The sequence below is a fragment of the Pseudovirgaria hyperparasitica genome (assembly GCF_010093815.1).
Source record: "Pseudovirgaria hyperparasitica strain CBS 121739 unplaced genomic scaffold EJ05scaffold_2, whole genome shotgun sequence".
NCBI lineage: Eukaryota > Fungi > Ascomycota > Dothideomycetes > Acrospermales > Acrospermaceae > Pseudovirgaria > Pseudovirgaria hyperparasitica.
The window spans coordinates 317,176-332,749 of record NW_022985550.1 but is presented as its reverse complement, the minus strand read 5'-3'; the positions used below and the strand labels follow the sequence as shown (position 1 = coordinate 332,749).

At 51.5% G+C, this 15,574-nt stretch overlaps 6 protein-coding genes across 6 annotated transcripts; 3 read left to right on the top strand and 3 right to left on the bottom strand.

Moving 5' to 3' along the window:
- Nucleotides 1-1,546: 1,546 nt before the first annotated feature.
- Nucleotides 1,547-3,471, bottom strand: EJ05DRAFT_496519 (glutathione synthetase ATP-binding domain-like protein; the record flags this gene model as incomplete). Its single annotated transcript, XM_033746404.1, has 3 exons — nucleotides 1,547-2,348; nucleotides 2,400-2,614; nucleotides 3,031-3,471. The coding sequence occupies 3 exons, from the start codon at nucleotides 3,469-3,471 to the stop codon at nucleotides 1,547-1,549; spliced, it is 1,458 nt and encodes a 485-aa protein (XP_033604066.1).
- Nucleotides 3,472-5,073: 1,602 nt separating this feature from the next.
- Nucleotides 5,074-7,416, top strand: EJ05DRAFT_472589 (ATP-citrate synthase (ATP-citrate (pro-S-)-lyase)). The gene is made up of 5 exons (XM_033743216.1): nucleotides 5,074-5,286; nucleotides 5,354-5,470; nucleotides 5,530-5,719; nucleotides 5,773-7,230; nucleotides 7,284-7,416. Exons 1-5 carry the CDS (start codon nucleotides 5,120-5,122, stop codon nucleotides 7,353-7,355), a joined length of 2,004 nt encoding a protein of 667 aa, XP_033604065.1. The 5' UTR covers nucleotides 5,074-5,119; the 3' UTR covers nucleotides 7,356-7,416.
- A 305-nt stretch (nucleotides 7,417-7,721) lies between these two features.
- EJ05DRAFT_507264 (uncharacterized protein) lies at nucleotides 7,722-9,283 on the top strand (the record flags this gene model as incomplete). The annotated part of the gene is made up of 2 exons (XM_033747905.1): nucleotides 7,722-8,133; nucleotides 8,209-9,283. The coding sequence occupies exons 1-2, from the start codon at nucleotides 7,955-7,957 to the stop codon at nucleotides 9,281-9,283; spliced, it is 1,254 nt and encodes a 417-aa protein (XP_033604064.1). The 5' UTR covers nucleotides 7,722-7,954.
- Nucleotides 9,257-11,260, bottom strand: EJ05DRAFT_448078 (uncharacterized protein). Its single transcript, XM_033742294.1, has 3 exons — nucleotides 10,562-11,260; nucleotides 9,757-10,512; nucleotides 9,257-9,654 (listed from the first exon to the last, which is right to left on the bottom strand). Exons 1-3 carry the CDS (start codon nucleotides 10,968-10,970, stop codon nucleotides 9,350-9,352), a joined length of 1,470 nt encoding a protein of 489 aa, XP_033604063.1. The 5' UTR covers nucleotides 10,971-11,260; the 3' UTR covers nucleotides 9,257-9,349.
- Nucleotides 11,261-11,410: 150 nt separating this feature from the next.
- On the top strand, nucleotides 11,411-13,631 carry EJ05DRAFT_507262 (uncharacterized protein; the record flags this gene model as incomplete). Its single annotated transcript, XM_033747904.1, has 6 exons — nucleotides 11,411-11,576; nucleotides 11,632-11,802; nucleotides 11,878-12,114; nucleotides 12,169-12,820; nucleotides 12,873-13,338; nucleotides 13,388-13,631. Exons 1-6 carry the CDS (start codon nucleotides 11,514-11,516, stop codon nucleotides 13,629-13,631), a joined length of 1,833 nt encoding a protein of 610 aa, XP_033604062.1. The 5' UTR covers nucleotides 11,411-11,513.
- Nucleotides 13,632-13,872: 241 nt separating this feature from the next.
- On the bottom strand, nucleotides 13,873-15,019 carry EJ05DRAFT_534991 (NAD(P)-binding protein; the record flags this gene model as incomplete). Its single annotated transcript, XM_033749221.1, has 3 exons — nucleotides 14,310-15,019; nucleotides 14,159-14,251; nucleotides 13,873-14,030 (listed from the first exon to the last, which is right to left on the bottom strand). The coding sequence occupies exons 1-3, from the start codon at nucleotides 14,995-14,997 to the stop codon at nucleotides 13,873-13,875; spliced, it is 939 nt and encodes a 312-aa protein (XP_033604061.1). The 5' UTR covers nucleotides 14,998-15,019.
- Nucleotides 15,020-15,574: the final 555 nt, after the last annotated feature.

Here is a 15,574-nt window from a genome sequence, read left to right as displayed (position 1 = left end):
TAGGAGAGACGAGGCAGTATATAAGCACATGATCCCTTACGGGAAGCATGATATTATCCATGAGATGTGGGATCATGACTCCGACGAGGCTAACGACAGCTTCTGATCTTTCCGATGTATATCAGGTAGGATACTTTGAAGAGTGCTCTGAAGTAAGCAGCCAAAGTACGAATTGCAATGACTTGTAGTCATGTACAATCACCAAGGCAGACATTCCGGATCCGCTCGGTCTATGGTAGTCTCTCACACTACAACATCGTGCGAACGGATCTGAATCGCGGCAGAACCAATGTAGAGCTCCCCACTTCAGCATGAAGCTCGGCTAAGCTTAGCGTTCATGGCGGCCACGGAGACGGCATGACGACACAAGATATGGTAGAGGACGTCGGAGGTTCATCATCATATTGGAATGTGCTCGGTTTGGGGAACTGTGCGAGCTAGAAACATGTTTTCGTTTTGACCTGTATACTGAATGGTAGTCGTTGGTTCTTGGATTGCCGGGTTGGGTTAGCGTCGTGTTGTCTGAGTGAATGTCTCCCGAAAAGACCTACCTCGATAGCCAGAAAATGTTCGTCTGCTTCAACTAGTCTGCAAAGATCACCACATAAGCTTAACTCCGAGAGGATACTGACTAGACACTTACCTATATCATAATGCAATGTTGATGTATGAGAGAGGATTGAGTCACTCCAGAAGTTGCCGCTATAATGGCAACTGCCAAGTGAGGCAGGAACCAAGATCGCCCCTCTGACTACCTAACCTAACAGACTACCCAGGATTATTATAACAATCCACCGCTTCCACCGCTTCCGCCTCTTCAGCTCCTCCCCACCGAGTTCAGAGACCCGAGTAACCCGAGTCACAGCAGCGCCCCCTCTCTCCCCCCTCGCGCCTACACCGCGTTCACGTAGGACAAAGGACCAAAAGAAGAAAGAACAAAGACAACCCAGGATCTTGATGTTATTTGCGCCCAAGACTAGCTAGCCGGTGCAGGGGCAGGGGGGAAGCTACTGCGCATGTAAGTTCGATTATATTGTGTTGAATAGTGTTGAGCTGTGAGAGAGGGGGGAGGAGTGCGACTCAAGTGGAAGTTGTATGAGAATAAAGTGTGACAGTCATATACCTAATTGGTCATTTTCGCTCGTTCGGCGCCGCCTTGCATGAATCGGAATGTCGAGTTCGATGTACTTATCCTGCCGACATACGGACTAACGCAAGGTGCAACGTTTGTTCGACTGCACACGAGCACAAAGCGGAATGTATCATATCATGTCATATCATATCATGGCATGTCATAGGCTAGATCAAAGCGTTCTATTTGACAGCTAATAGCGCGCACGTGTGTGTGTATGACAAACAGCGCAGTAAAATATGGCAATAGCCTGCTCAAAAAGAAGAGCAAGGAGGAAGACAAACCATAGCCGGGTGGATTAGACGCGACACATTGCAAAACGTCTATATTCCTTTGCTTTTCCCCAAGTCATGCTAGACCATTCGATAACACCACCGTCGTAATGAACATGAAAGAGGACATGGTATTTTACACTTAAGCGCTGAATTCCTGTACGTCGCTCTTCTTGCCGAGCAGTGCGAGAGGAACGATGCCGGATACGTGCATCTCAGGGCCATACACGTGCATGTTGAGCTTGAGCTCCTGAGCAACATTCTTAATGTTCTTCAGTCCTTCCTGGTAGTTAGGACCTGCACGGCGCACCCAGATTGACGTGTTGTGCTCGATTAAGACGGGGGCGACTTCGCGCAGAGCGCGAATGACACCCTTGAAAGTCGAAGCGACGTTTGTGAAGTTGGCAATACCGCCTCCGATGAATAGAACCTTGCCTTCCTCCTTCATGGGAGCACGAAGCATTAGATCAAGCACGGTACGGGCGTAGTGGTAAGTCTGAGTCTCCGTCGGGGCACCGGAGTATTCGCCGTAGTTTGCAAGCTCGCTGGCAAAACCAGCGGAAGCGATCGCATCAGCGTACACGACGGAAGCGCCACCACCAGCGACAAGAGTCCATACGCGACCTTGCGAGTTGAGGATGGTAAGCTTGAGTGAGGCACCAGTCTTAGCATCCATCTCTGAGATATAGGCCTCCTCTTTGCTCATTTCACGACCAAAAGGTGCGGGGAACTCCATCGGTGGGCCAGCGTCGATGTTGACCTTGCCATCTTTCGCGGCTACGTTCGTCAGACCAAGAGCGGCAGGGCTGCGGGCGATGGCCCATTTGCTTCCACACTCAAACTCTGCAGTTTGGTCAATCTTGGCAGCCAGATCCAAGAAGTGAACTTCGGCGGACGTGGCATCAGCGTTGGGGATAACAACGAGAGGGTTGATTTCGAGGTAGCTACGATAGGTCAGGAATAGTCCTCTTCGGCAACAAATATACTGTACTCACGTGAATTGGCAGTCAACGTAGACGGCGTATAGTCTTGAGATAAAGTCGACGAGGACATTGTGTACACCCTTGGGAACCTTGCTCAAAAGAGTCGACGCAATTTCATCATTTGAAGGATATTCTGACAGATCGACCGGGATGAGGAGCTTCTCTGCTTTGGCATCAACATCACCAACGTCAACACCACCCTCGTGGGTGAAGAGAATCCAGTCGCCCTGGGAGAGAGATAATTAGCCGGAGTTCACACGTGACAGTCGTTCGGTGTCAATTGAGGTGGCGCGTCTAATGTGCAACGGAATACCGCAACAGGAGCTTCAAGAAGCAATATCATGACCGAATCAAATGCCGATAATGTTGATAGCCAATAATCAGATGCAAGGCACGTGGTTATTTTAATTGGATAGTCTTGCCTAGTGGGTCACTCTTTGATGAGTGCATTCTTTCGCCCGCGCGACGTTTTGTCTGTCGGCGTTTGATGACGAAACCCACAGGCGCACTTCGTCCTCGTCCACGTACCCGGATACTTTTTGACGCTCTTTTAAGCTCTGTTTCTGCATGTCCAAAACCATGCACTCGCGTTGTCCTTCTTTCAGGCAGAGAAAAGAGATATTGAAATTGGCAGTCTACTCACCTCTCTCACGGAGTTGATGTTGATGTAGTATTCGGTGTTGGCAGGGTGAGGAACGAATGGCTCGACCAAGAACTGCCTCAGATAACCATCAACTGTCTCGACACGCTGCTCCTTGCCAGCTCGCGCCGCAATCCATTCCTTGGCCTCTGCCCATGTCTTGTTCAGGGCGAGCAGGCCACTCTTCCCTCGTCGCTTAATCAATTGATCTGGCTTTGCGACGAACTTGGCATCCTTTGCTAGCAGCCAGGGATATGTGACCTCGGCCTGGTTCAAAACATCCATAACATTTGCATCCTCGGGGAAATGCAGAGAAGCGAGTCTTGCTGGCGGGTTGTGGGTTGTAGATTTGGCCAATGGGGTTGGCTTGATGACGGGAGCTCTGGTGAGGTGGTAGTTGAGAATGGCCTTGCCATCAGCCTCGAGGATCGACTTGGCAGACATTTTGAATATGAGAGCGTTGGGATCTAGCGATTGTGAGTGTCAAGTTCGTTCAAAGTGACATATGCTGGTGTGGAGGCCGCCAAATCTGCGAGTGGCAGAATTTACAGAAATCTTGCGGGAACAGACAGTGTCCGTCAAGAAAGAGAAAGACGGTCTGAGAGGCCAAAGAAACTACGGGAATGGAGTAAAGGTCGCACAGCCAACAATTCCGCACGGCTTTGGAAACTCCGCTGAGGCTTCGGGGATTGCTGAGCGGGGAATGAAAGCACACGGCTTACCTGGTGGATTGCAAAGCTTGGACTGACCAGAATATGTGATTGAGACTGGCGACGACGATGTGTTGTTGAGGGCAAGATGTCTATGTAGTAGTAGGTCACGAAACAAGAGTCGACAGCGTGGAAGAGCAGAAAGGGAAGAGTAGTGGCAGAAAAGGCGGTCTCGGAGGTGAAGCTCATCAAAAGTGAGTTTCTGGCACTGGTGGGCGTCCGAGCTCACCTTCTCTCCGGGCCAGGGACTTTTTTCTTTGGGGTACAGACTACTCGGCCACGGCACTAGCACTCTTTCGGCGACCGTCTGACCAATCATAGCGGCGTATTGGGCGGTCCACCCCTCAACGGAGAGAAAGAGAAAGAAAAAATAAGGTATTCTGTGAGCAGTACGCGGGTTTTGCTCCCTAGCACTCCCTAGCACTCCCTTACCAACTGCTGGGACCGCCCGCAGACCTCCGCCCAGTGCTGCCCAGTAATAGCAGCCGGTACCAGCCAGTTCCAGCCAGTTCCAGCCTAACACCCGCCTAGTACCCGCCTAGCACCGCCTAAATACCAGCCCTGCCAGCTGCCTCCAGGGCAGCTTCTAGGGGACCATGGCGCCATATGATGTATTGTGGTGGGCATTATCGATGGATTTATTCTCCTGCCCACAAAACACCGTGTGTGCCGTGAGCCCCGAGCAGATCCGCAGCATGGAGTGAATCATAATAATAGCAGCATTCAATCGAGACATCTCAGCATCAAAATCGGTCCTCTCCAGACGATTGTACCATTGCCAGCATCTGTCGCATCTGCTCTTCAACAATTATTGTCCAGGTCACCGCCGCATAGTGTTGTATAGCTGTCTGTACCTATACTTAGTAGTAGCCCTGCAGCCAACGGCGCCGGCTCCCCATCATCTCAGCCCACCAATTCTCACCGCCCAAAGCTCGGTCTTCCCCAACACACACAAGCGCGGGATCTGCCTCTAACGCTCAACACCGAATCTCGGGAGGGAGGGTCTGTCTTGCTCACTGCTTTTCTCCGACAAGCATCTTTCCAAAACATCTTTTCTTACTCAACGCCGGTTCGACCTCTACTCACTCCGACCTCCCAACTTTCTTGCTACTCGCCATATACTGCGTACAGGTACGTCTCAATTGCTTCCAATCTTTCAGCCCTGTCGTCGAGCTACGCCATGAGGTAGAGCTCCACCCACCTGGCCTGAAAAAGTTCCAGAGGCCTCTGCTCACACTCCACACCCTCACGAATCCCTCACTTTACTGAACCCACGAACTTCTCGACTGTCCATAAAGAATTCAGACTCTCCGATAGCTAACACTCCGTTGTGCAGCAGACAATTCTAGCACCTTGATATTCGCCCACAAACACAGCTCACAATGCCTACGGCCGTCAACAGCACCTCTGGTGCGCCCTCCGCGGCCAACAGAGAGTCGAACAACCTCTCTGTCAACGATAGAATCAGCCGCTTCACAGCTCCTAGCCGATCTCTGACTCCTCCCAACGACCACACTCTCTTCCACTCCAAGACTCGATGCTTCGTCTAGTAAGTTAATATACCGCACAAGACGATAGAGCTCGAGGGGAAGAACATGGCTAACCACGGGCAACAGCGGTCTACAACCTCGTGCTGTGCAAGGCATGTTGGATTTCGACTTCATCTGCAAGCGCAAGACTCCCTCTGTCGCTGGTATCATCTACACTTTTGGCGGTCAATTCGTCAGCAAAATGTGCGTTTCTCAACAACAGCCTTGGCATACTCGACGTAATTCTGACCTCTATGGAATAGGTACTGGGGAACCAGCGAGACTCTTCTACCAGTCTACCAGTCTGTAGAGAAGGCCATCGCGAAGCACAGCGAGGTTGACACCGTGGTCAACTTTGCCTCCTCCCGCAGTGTCTACCAATCGACCATGGAGCTGATGGAGTACCCTCAGATCAGGTCAATTGCGATTATTGCAGAGGGTGTACCAGAGAGGGTCAGTGATCAACGCTCCGGCAGCTTATGTTCAATTTCTAACAAGTTCTACAGCGTGCCCGTGAGATCCTGCACGTCGCCAAGAAGAAGGGCATCACCATTATTGGTCCTGCCACCGTCGGTGGTATCAAGCCAGGTGCCTACAAGATTGGTAACACGGGTGGTATGATGGACAACATCGTTGCTTCTAAGCTCTACCGCCCGGGCTCTGTCGCATACGTCTCCAAGTCGGGAGGTATGTCGAATGAGCTGAACAACATCATTGCCAACACCACCGATGGTGTCTATGAGGGTGTGGCTATCGGAGGAGACCGATACCCCGGCACCACTTTCATCGACCACTTGCTCCGCTACGAGGCAGACCCGAACTGCAAGATCCTCGTGTTGTTGGGTGAAGTTGGTGGTGTTGAGGAGTACCGCGTGATCGAGGCCGTCAAGTCCGGCCAAATCAAGAAGCCAGTCGTCGCATGGGCAATCGGCACTGTCGCTGGTATGCTGAAGACTGAGGTCCAGTTCGGTCACGCCGGTTCCTTTGCAAACTCTCAACTCGAGACTGCCAACATGAAGAACAAGTCTATGAAGGAAGCTGGTATCTTTGTTCCAGAGACCTTCGAGGACATGCCCGCCATGCTCGCTGAAGTCTACCAGGGACTGCTGAAGAAGGGCATCATCAAGCCAGCCGCTGAGCCTATCGTTCCCAAGATTCCAATTGACTACTCGTGGGCGCAAGAACTAGGCCTCATCCGTAAGCCAGCTGCATTCATCTCCACCATCTCCGACGACAGAGGCCAGGAGCTCCTCTACGCCGGTATGCCAATTTCCGACGTCTTCAAGGAGAACATCGGTATTGGTGGTGTAATGTCTCTGTTGTGGTTCCGTCGCCGTCTGCCAGACTTTGCTAGCAGGTTCCTCGAGATGGTTCTCATGATGACTGCCGATCACGGTCCGGCTGTGTCTGGTGCTATGAACACGATTATCACCACCAGAGCTGGCAAGGATCTGATAAGCGCACTGGTCAGTGGTCTCTTGACAATTGGCTCAAGATTCGGTGGTGCTTTAGATGGCGCCGCAGAGGAGTTCACCAAGGCATACGACCAAGGCATGAGCCCGCGCGACTTCGTCGATACCATGAGGAAGGAGAACAAGCTCATTCCCGGTATTGGACACAGAGTCAAGTCAAGAAACAACCCGGATCTGCGTGTCGAGTTAGTCAAGGAGTTTGTGAAGAACAACTTCCCCACCTACAAACTCCTCGACTACGCGCTGGCTGTAGAGACTGTCACAACGTCCAAGAAAGACAATTTGATCCTCAACGTTGACGGCTGTATCGCCGTTTGCTTTGTGGACCTGCTCCGCCACAGTGGTGCCTTCACACCCGAAGAGGCAGAGGACTACCTCAAGATGGGTGTGTTGAACGGTCTGTTCGTTCTCGGACGCAGCATCGGTTTGATTGCGCATTTCCTCGACCAGAAGAGACTACGGACTGGTTTGTACCGTCACCCATGGGACGACGTGAGTACAGCCTTGATATATCAACACCCTTCAACCACTAACGAGTCAATCAGATCACCTACCTTCTCCCCAACCTCGCAGGTGGAGCACCTGGCAACGAGGGCCGTGTCGAAGTCAGTATGTAAAGAAGGGAAAGGGAAAAAGAGGTTTTCATTAGGTGAATGTACATTTGAAGCATTCTTGTTGGGAGGCGTTTGCTGCTTCCAGATGATATTTGCAAGTGGGCTATCTTCACGATTAGATGTACACTGTAGCAACTATGCCCTGGCCAATGAGGGCAATGAATTAAACGCAATACCACCACGTTCCTCCAATCATTCCAGTCCAGTAATAGACACTAGTATGCGAAAAGTGATGTTTAGACATTTACGACAATATGTCGCATTATATTGCCCTCGATATTTGTTTGGACGTGCTCTTGAAGGAGCAGAAGCTTGGCACCAGGACTAAAGCGACTTGATTTGACGACAACCTGACTTCTGCGCAGGTGTTGTTACGATACTATAACATCTACCTACGGACTTTGTTTTGATTTGTACCTGTAACCGCTGGCACTTTTCTCACATTAAGTCCAAAGGAGTGCTGCTTTTGTTCTAGACATGTGTGCGCAGCGAATTTGCCCAGGCTGACCCAAGACGATCGACATTATCAAACACTTCCTTGGCTGTCATCGAATCCTATATCTAGGTCATTAACCCATCTTCTTCAAAGACATAGAACCACAATGGACAAAACCTTTGACCAAACCCTCCATGGTCTCCTCCCCGCCCTCAACGGCGACCTCCCGCCCGAACTCATCCACCTCACCCGCTCTCTGCTCTCCCAATCCCGCGCCAAGGCCAGCCTCAAGCAGGACGAAGAAGTCGCAAGGACATATGTCTGCGCACACATTGCGTGCGAACGGTAAGTTTTCCATCATGATTTTTGATGGAAACATTCGATTTTAGTTCCTCATTGATGTGCTAATCGGATTGGAAGATTGAAACAACCCCTCAACCTCCCACAAATCATGCCCCGTCCGCCCGTCCCACCACGCGTGTACAAGAAGCTCCACGCTTTTTTCGACTCTGCACTTCCGTCGTCATCGTCGTCTACCCGTTCCTCCGCACCATCAGCAACGACACCATCGCGTACTCGCGCCGCCAATGCTCCGTCTACCGCACCCCACTCCTCCCCAGCACAATCCCGCACTCCAACCCGCCGCCGCCGCCACAGCCCAACAGTAACGCCCTCCAAACGCGCCCCCGCAGCACACGCTCGCGTCGATGTCGTAGACGACGCCCTTGTGCCGGAGTGGATCATGCCCGCGATCCGGCAGCTCTGCAAGACGTTTGGCGAAGCACGTGCCGCGCCGCATATTTATGCTGGTATGGCGAGTGTGCTGCGGATGAAGGATGTTGCCTCGTCGACGGCACCGACACCGACGCGGACAAGGAACCAGAGTCGGGTGCGTTGTACGGCACCATCTACCACATCTGCCACAAACACAGAAGTGAACACCGATACCACTACCTCCCACGTCCCCGCGATCTTAATCACGGTGTTTCTATTCACATATGTCAAGATGACAGCTACGCCACTGACCGCAACCGCCTTTGCCGAGTACCGCGATCGTGCGATAAAGGTGCTTGCTGCGATGGGCAAGGATGCGGGGCGAGCGCAGCGGGATATTGCTGATGATGTTCAGGCGTGTGTGCGTGAGGCGCGGGAGGGGTGGTTGGGGTTGGAGTGGTTTGGGAATGTGCCTAAGGGGGAGGATGGGGGTGGTGAGGGGGAGGAAGGGGATGAGGGGGTTGAGATTGGGGTGGGGGGAAAAGGGGAGGAGGATGAGGATGAGGAAGAGGAGGAGGATATGTTGCAGGGGGGTCTGGGCACGATGATGAATGGCAGGGTGAATTACTTGTCACAGGCGCGCAAGGAGGATTTCGTGGTGTGGTCGAGGGGTATTATGGCGCGGGTTAGGCAGTTGGAGGAGGAGGAGGAGGAGGAGGAGGCTGAAGCTGAGGGTGTCGAGGACATGGACTTGGACATGGACGTTGACATAACCACCTAATCTAATCTAATCTGAACCCACCATCTAACGGCCATCACATCCCACAGCCACAAGCCTCCCCAAGTATCAATACCAAACACTCCTCGTCCGATGATGCGGCATCAACCCTTCCTCCCCCTCCAACTCCCCCTCCAACTCCTTAACAGTATCATACAAGAAAAAGTCCAGCAAAACAGCATTAACCTTCGCACCGGGATGCTTGGCCACAATCTCACGACGGATCAACTCGACAGACCAAATCGAACAGCCGCGGATCTGGACCTCCCAGCTATGGCCCGCGGGGATGGGCCGACGGTTCTTGATCTGGGATTCGAGGACGGGGCTGTAGGAGAGGCAGCCGAGGTGGTGGAGGGCTTGGGGGATGCGGTAGTCTGTTGGGCGTGCGAGTTAGGGACGGTTTGTTCTTAATTTGGAAAGACAGGGGGGGTGGGTGTATAAATTGGAAAAGGGCAAGAATAAACATGCGGACATACCAGCAAACATCGTAATCTTATCAATATCGTCAAACGCACCGTACCCCTCCCCATTAAACGCGGCCCACAAGTCCGCGACGAAGATTTGGGCGCGCTTGAGCAGACGGACTGTTTTGCGCTCGAAGCGCGCCTCGTCGCGGAAGGAGGCGAAGTGGTCGGCCAGGAGGTTGACGAGTGCGGCGGCGGAGTGGTTGGCCTTTTTAATCATGGCGGGGATGCTGCTGCCGAAGTCGTGGGCTAGGACGGTGCCGGCTTCGTGGAGGCATTGGAGGCGTTCTTCGAGCATGGGGATTGGGGTGCTGGTGGTGGAGCGGAAGATGTGTTGCATTGTTGGGAGGTCGAGGGTCGGTTTTGGTTTTGGTGGTGATGGTGGTTTGGGAGAGGGTTCTGGGTCTGTTTGCTTGGGTGGTGTGTTTTCTGGGTCTGTGGCTTCTGGTGGTGTGTTCTCTGGGTCTGTTTTCTCTCGCGGTATGTCCTCTGGCTCTGTGGTTTCTGGCTGTTCGACGATTGGGATACCTGCGTCTTGGGACTCGTCCTGGGATTCACATACAGCCTTTGATGTTTCAGTCGGAGTCATGTCGTTGGCTTCATCCGCCAAGGGTATTTCTGCGTTGGTGGTGTCGCTGGTCACCTTCTGTGCAGTTTCCACGTGATGCTCGTCCACAGTCTGCTCAACAGTCGTAACCTCTTCTGGCACGAGAGCGTCCTCGGCCTTTGATACAGGTATCCAGAAAGACGGATCCGTGATCGGTATACCTGGAAAACAGTCAGTACACATGTTTACTTTCGCAGATCCGATACCGACCTTCGTGAAGTGCTCTTTGAAGAGCCGCTACCATGCTCCAATACCCAGTCCACCGCTTCCCCTGCCATTCTACCTCATACCCTGGCTCTTCGTCACACCAGAACGAAAAGTTGAGCAAGTCCATGGTGAAAATAAAATTGACAGTACTTTCATCCTTTGCTTTCGGATGCAACTCATACTTGGCCCAATTCTCCGTACTATACTTCTTCTGTTGCATCTGGCTCCATATCAATTGAGCTGCAGCTTGCGTGTTCCGCATATCTAGAGCAACATCAATGCTGTTGTCGTAGATGTATCGAGCATGATCCAAAACCTTGGTTTCTGGCGGTGCTGTGGACGATCGGGGACCTAGGCCAAGAGATTGGCGTAACAAGGCCAGAAGCTCAGGATCTGCTTCGTCGTCTGACATTGTTGATCCTTGTAGAGCTCAAGTGTGTATGGAGTGGGTGCTCTGACTATTGCCGTCCTGTGGCGGAGCTGAGGAAAGAGTTGTGTCTTGTGATTCTTGTCCAAGGAAGGAACTAAAATCTTCAACCAAATCAGGGGTATGTTTGGTTTCAACCGCAATTTATAACAACAAAAACTTCAGTGATATATCCTCACTCCAAGCCTGCAGCCGGTATTTGGGCAGAAAATTGTGGTTGCTCACACCGCCAATTGCTTTTCGATCATCCGAATATGCCGGATTGGGAGGTTTGCATACACTTGTTCAGCCCTATCGCATTCGGCTAGCCAGCATCGTTGACGTCGTTCATTGGAGTGTGATGAGCCTATCAGAGCTTCCGAGGATTACCCATTGCAGCTGCAACTGCGACAGTATGGTCGCGAGGAGCTTGAATCTACTTACAAACTCACTTGTCCCGAGACGCGCTTTGCTATCTCCATACAGACTGTTCCCTCATTATTCGGCTTCTATGATCTAGATCACCAAATCCCCGCTACCTTACTCGCAATGGGCCGCGACAAGCTTACGCGCCAGTCGCTCGGTGGAAGCTTGTATAATCGCATCAATGAGGCACGCCAGTCACTACGCTCTCAATAAGGAAGGATCCAACTAACAAGCATTCCAGGCGAAGGTTCTCATGGTCGGTGCGGGCGGCATTGGCTGCGAGCTTCTCAAGAATCTCGTTCTCACCGGCTTTGGCGAAACCCACATTGTTGACCTTGATACAATCGACCTTAGCAATCTCAATCGACAGTTCTTATTTCGGCACGAGCATATCAAGAAGTCCAAGGCACTGGTACGTAGGAGTTCGTCCTTGGGTCTTGTCCCACGGGCTGGCGGATGGAGGACGGATGACTGACCTGGATGTTAGGTAGCGAAAGAATCAGCCTCACGCTTCAACCCGGCGGTCAAGATCGTAGCACACCACGCAAACATAAAGGATCCGCAATTCGATGTGGAATGGTTCAAGAGCTTCGACTTGGTCTTCAACGCGCTCGACAATCTGGAAGCACGGCGCCATGTGAATCGGATGTGTCTGGCCGCGGACAGGATACTGCTCGATGCAGGAACTACGGGCTGGCAAGGATCTGTGACCGTGATTAAGAAGGTAGAGGAGATCCCGATATGTTTGGTTTGGTGACGCGACAGCTCATATGAACAGGGCGTCTCGCAATGCTATGATTGCAACCCCAAAGAAGCACCCAAGTCTTTCCCAGTCTGCACAATACGAACGACACCGAGTCAACCGATCCATTGCATCATATGGGCCAAGAGCTACCTTTTCACGGAGATCTTTGGGACGAGCGAGGACGATGCGCCGGAGTTGGACCATTCAGAAGACCAAGAGAATGCGTCCGAGATTGAGAAGTTACGAAAGGAAAGCCAAGCGCTGAAAAAGATCCGTGAATTGATTGGCAAAGAAACTTTCAAAAAGTCCGTTTTCGACAAAGTCTTCCATGAAGATATAGACCGCCTGCGAAGTATGGAAGATGCTTGGAAAACGCGCAAAGCGCCCGAACCTCTGCAATACGACAAGCTTGTTGCAGAGACTACTGGTATAGCTAGCTCTGTAGCGCAGAGCGACCAGAAGGAGTGGACTCTGCAGGAAAGCTTCGTAGTCTTCAACGACAGTCTGGACAGGCTGGGTAAGCGATTCCAAGATCTGAAAGAGACATCAAACGGCAACAGTAGCACACCACCCATTCTCACGTTCGACAAAGACGACGAGGATACTCTGGACTTTGTCGCCGCTAGCGCAAACTTGCGATCACATATATTCAGCATCGATTCAAAATCTAAATTCGATATTAAACGTAAGCTACTATCACCCATATCTCAGTCAAATGTAAGCTGACGCTGAGGCAGAAATGGCTGGTAATATCATTCCAGCAATCGCTACTACGAATGCGATTGTTGCAGGCATCGTTGTGCTTGAAGCTTTCAAGATATTGCGAGATCCACCGGAATTTGACAAAGCTCGATCTGTATTTTTGACAAGATTGTCGAATAGTCCGGGTGTCACAGCTTCCGAGTCCTTGTTACCCCCAAATCCTTATTGTCCAACCTGCAGCGTTGCACAAGCGCAATTGGTAACAGACTTCACACGCGCGAAGTTAAAAGACATTGTGGAAGGGGTACTGAAGGCGAAGCTCAACTACAGCGAAGACTTCAGTGTCAGTACCGAAGCCGGTGTCATCTTCGAACCCGATCTGGAGGACAATCTCGAGAAGAAGCTTTCAGAACTCAGTATTGGAAAGGAGACTTTCCTTACTGTCCGAGATGAGGCTGACGATTGCCCGCGAACAAACCTGATTCTGTCTATGATAGAGAAGTGAGTCTCCCGTATAGTCCTAGAAGATGTGGAATTGACTTTAGAAAAGATCGCTACCTGCTGATGAGGGTGCTGTTCAGCTTCCCGAAGCAGTGGTCATTCCTCAGCGTCCTCAAGCCAAACCCGAGCCAAGTATGTCGAATGGATCCAACGCAACGAATGGAACGAAACGGAAACGTGATGCTACTGAGGCAGATCTGGAGGATGCCGGGAAGATGAGTAAGAAGGGCAAAGTCCAGGAGAGTGGGCCTATCACCATCGAAGACGACGATGGTGCCATATTATTGGATTGAGGCTTGAATGCGACGATCCTTACCTTCTTTCTGCGGTATCGTATTCGGCTTCGAGCTTCGAGCGCCTTATGTCTGGTCACCCGGATTATCTACAAGCTACGTCGTTCGGGGTTTTACGTGGTGGTGCCATATACTTGGTGCTGTCCGAAAATGGCATCCAAGTGCCATTATCACCAGCTCCTCTAGGCGTCTTTCTCGTTACTGTAACCTTATAGTCGGCACCGATGGCGTTCAGGATACCTCATTGGAAACCCGTTGCGCTGAGACCACCATCCAGGTTGATGACGCAATTGTTGGCATACATATTCGTTATGAGGAACATGGTTGCGTCGGCAACTTCGTCGGGTCGCCCGAAGCGTTTTGCCGGGATTTTCTCTAGCAGCGATTGTCTCTCAAGCCCTGGAAAGATGTATATTAGCGTCAAGACTTTGAAGATAGAATCAAAAGGAGCATTGGAACTTGGGCGGGTGAATCATAGGACTGTACGCGAAGTCGACAGAATCCCATCTACAGCGGGGAGTCGTTACCTTTGGTCATGTCCGACTCAATGTAGCCCGGTTGCACAGCATTGACCCGGATGTTCCATCCCGCGAGCTCTTCTGCGAGCGCTCGTGTCAGACCTGTATATGCCACGTTAGCATACCTAACAGCATGAAGGGAGGGCCATGCAAAACACACCATGAATCCCAGCTTTACTCGCCGCATACGCCACCGCCCCCTTCCCACCACGCTCCCCAAGCAAACTGCCCACATTGACAATACACTTGCCCGCCCGCCCATGCCTCTCCCGTATCATCCCGTACCGCCCCACGTATTTGGCCGCCAGCATCGACCCCGCCAGATTCGTATCCAGCACGCCCCGCAACCCCGCCTCGTCCGAGCTGAACAGGAACCCGTTCTGCGCCACCCCGGCCGCGTTCACGAGCACGTCCACGTTCTTCGCCAGACGCGCCTCGTTGTCCTCGAAGACGCGCTGCCAGAATCCTTGGGCTAGGATGTCGCCTTCTATGATGTTTATGCGATTGTTGCTGTTGCTGTTGCTGTTGCTGGTATTGGGACCGGGAGCGAACTCCTGGTCTGGCGGAAGCGTGCTACGGTGGATGTCGAGCGCGGCGTCGTGGAGCGTGGCGCGCGTGCGGCCGACGAGCCAGACGGTTGCGCCTGCTGCGACGAGGGATTTGGCGATTGCGTGGCCGAGTGCGCCGGCGCCGCCGGTGATGATGCAGTTTCGCTGGGTTAGTGGGAGGAGGGGGTGTGTGGTGGTGGGTTGGTGGTGGGTGTGGATTGTGCGGCTTGAGGGGAGGTGGTTGTGGTGGTGGGTTTGGATTCTGGGGGATTTGATGCGTGGGAGAGTGGGTGGTCGCATTTTTTTGTATTTAGGCTTTGGGAAGTGGTGATGGTTACTTAGAGGGCGCGGTGAGGTTGTAGGTATGGATCGCAGAACGCGAGGTCCCGTGCTCACGCGTCGGTATTATAGTACGTACCCTGCCTAATCCGTATATCCATAGTTACATGGGAAAGCTTGGCGCCCGATGTTCGCCCGTGTCACCAACACGCACGATTTAGTATAATCGATATTTTTATCTATTACTACTATACTACGCTTATATAGTATCTATAACTATATAGTATAGTATTAAAGAGGTAGTATAACTAATATATAGTACTATAGACCCCTAATACCTCCCCTATATCTATCTAGAGCGCCTTTAAATATAGGGGTATATATCTAGCTAGACGTAAGAATATCTCTATATAACTACTCTTTTTTTATAGTTTTAGAGGTATTATAGATAATATAAAGTAATATAAAGGCTATAGAGATATAATAAGAATTATATAGAACTAATATTTAGTAATATTTAGTACTATATAAGTATTATACGGCGGTAATAGATAAAAATGTCGATTATACTAAATCGTGTGTGTTGGTGACACGGGCG

Excerpts from the sequence above, each read along its gene's own strand:
- EJ05DRAFT_448078 (XM_033742294.1), bottom strand. The coding sequence starts at position 10,970 with ATGTCAGACGACGAAGCAGATCCTGAGCTTCTGGCCTTGTTACGCCAA. Across the intron at positions 10,513-10,561 it reads TCAAAGAGCACTTCACGAAG|GTATACCGATCACGGATCCG; the intron begins GTCGGTATCGGA and ends ACTGTTTTCCAG. Across the intron at positions 9,655-9,756 it reads TAAGATTACGATGTTTGCTG|ACTACCGCATCCCCCAAGCC; the intron begins GTATGTCCGCAT and ends CACGCCCAACAG.
- EJ05DRAFT_472589 (XM_033743216.1), top strand. The coding sequence starts at position 5,120 with ATGCCTACGGCCGTCAACAGCACCTCTGGTGCGCCCTCCGCGGCCAAC. Across the intron at positions 5,287-5,353 it reads AAGACTCGATGCTTCGTCTA|CGGTCTACAACCTCGTGCTG; the intron begins GTAAGTTAATAT and ends CACGGGCAACAG. Across the intron at positions 5,720-5,772 it reads CAGAGGGTGTACCAGAGAGG|CGTGCCCGTGAGATCCTGCA; the intron begins GTCAGTGATCAA and ends CAAGTTCTACAG.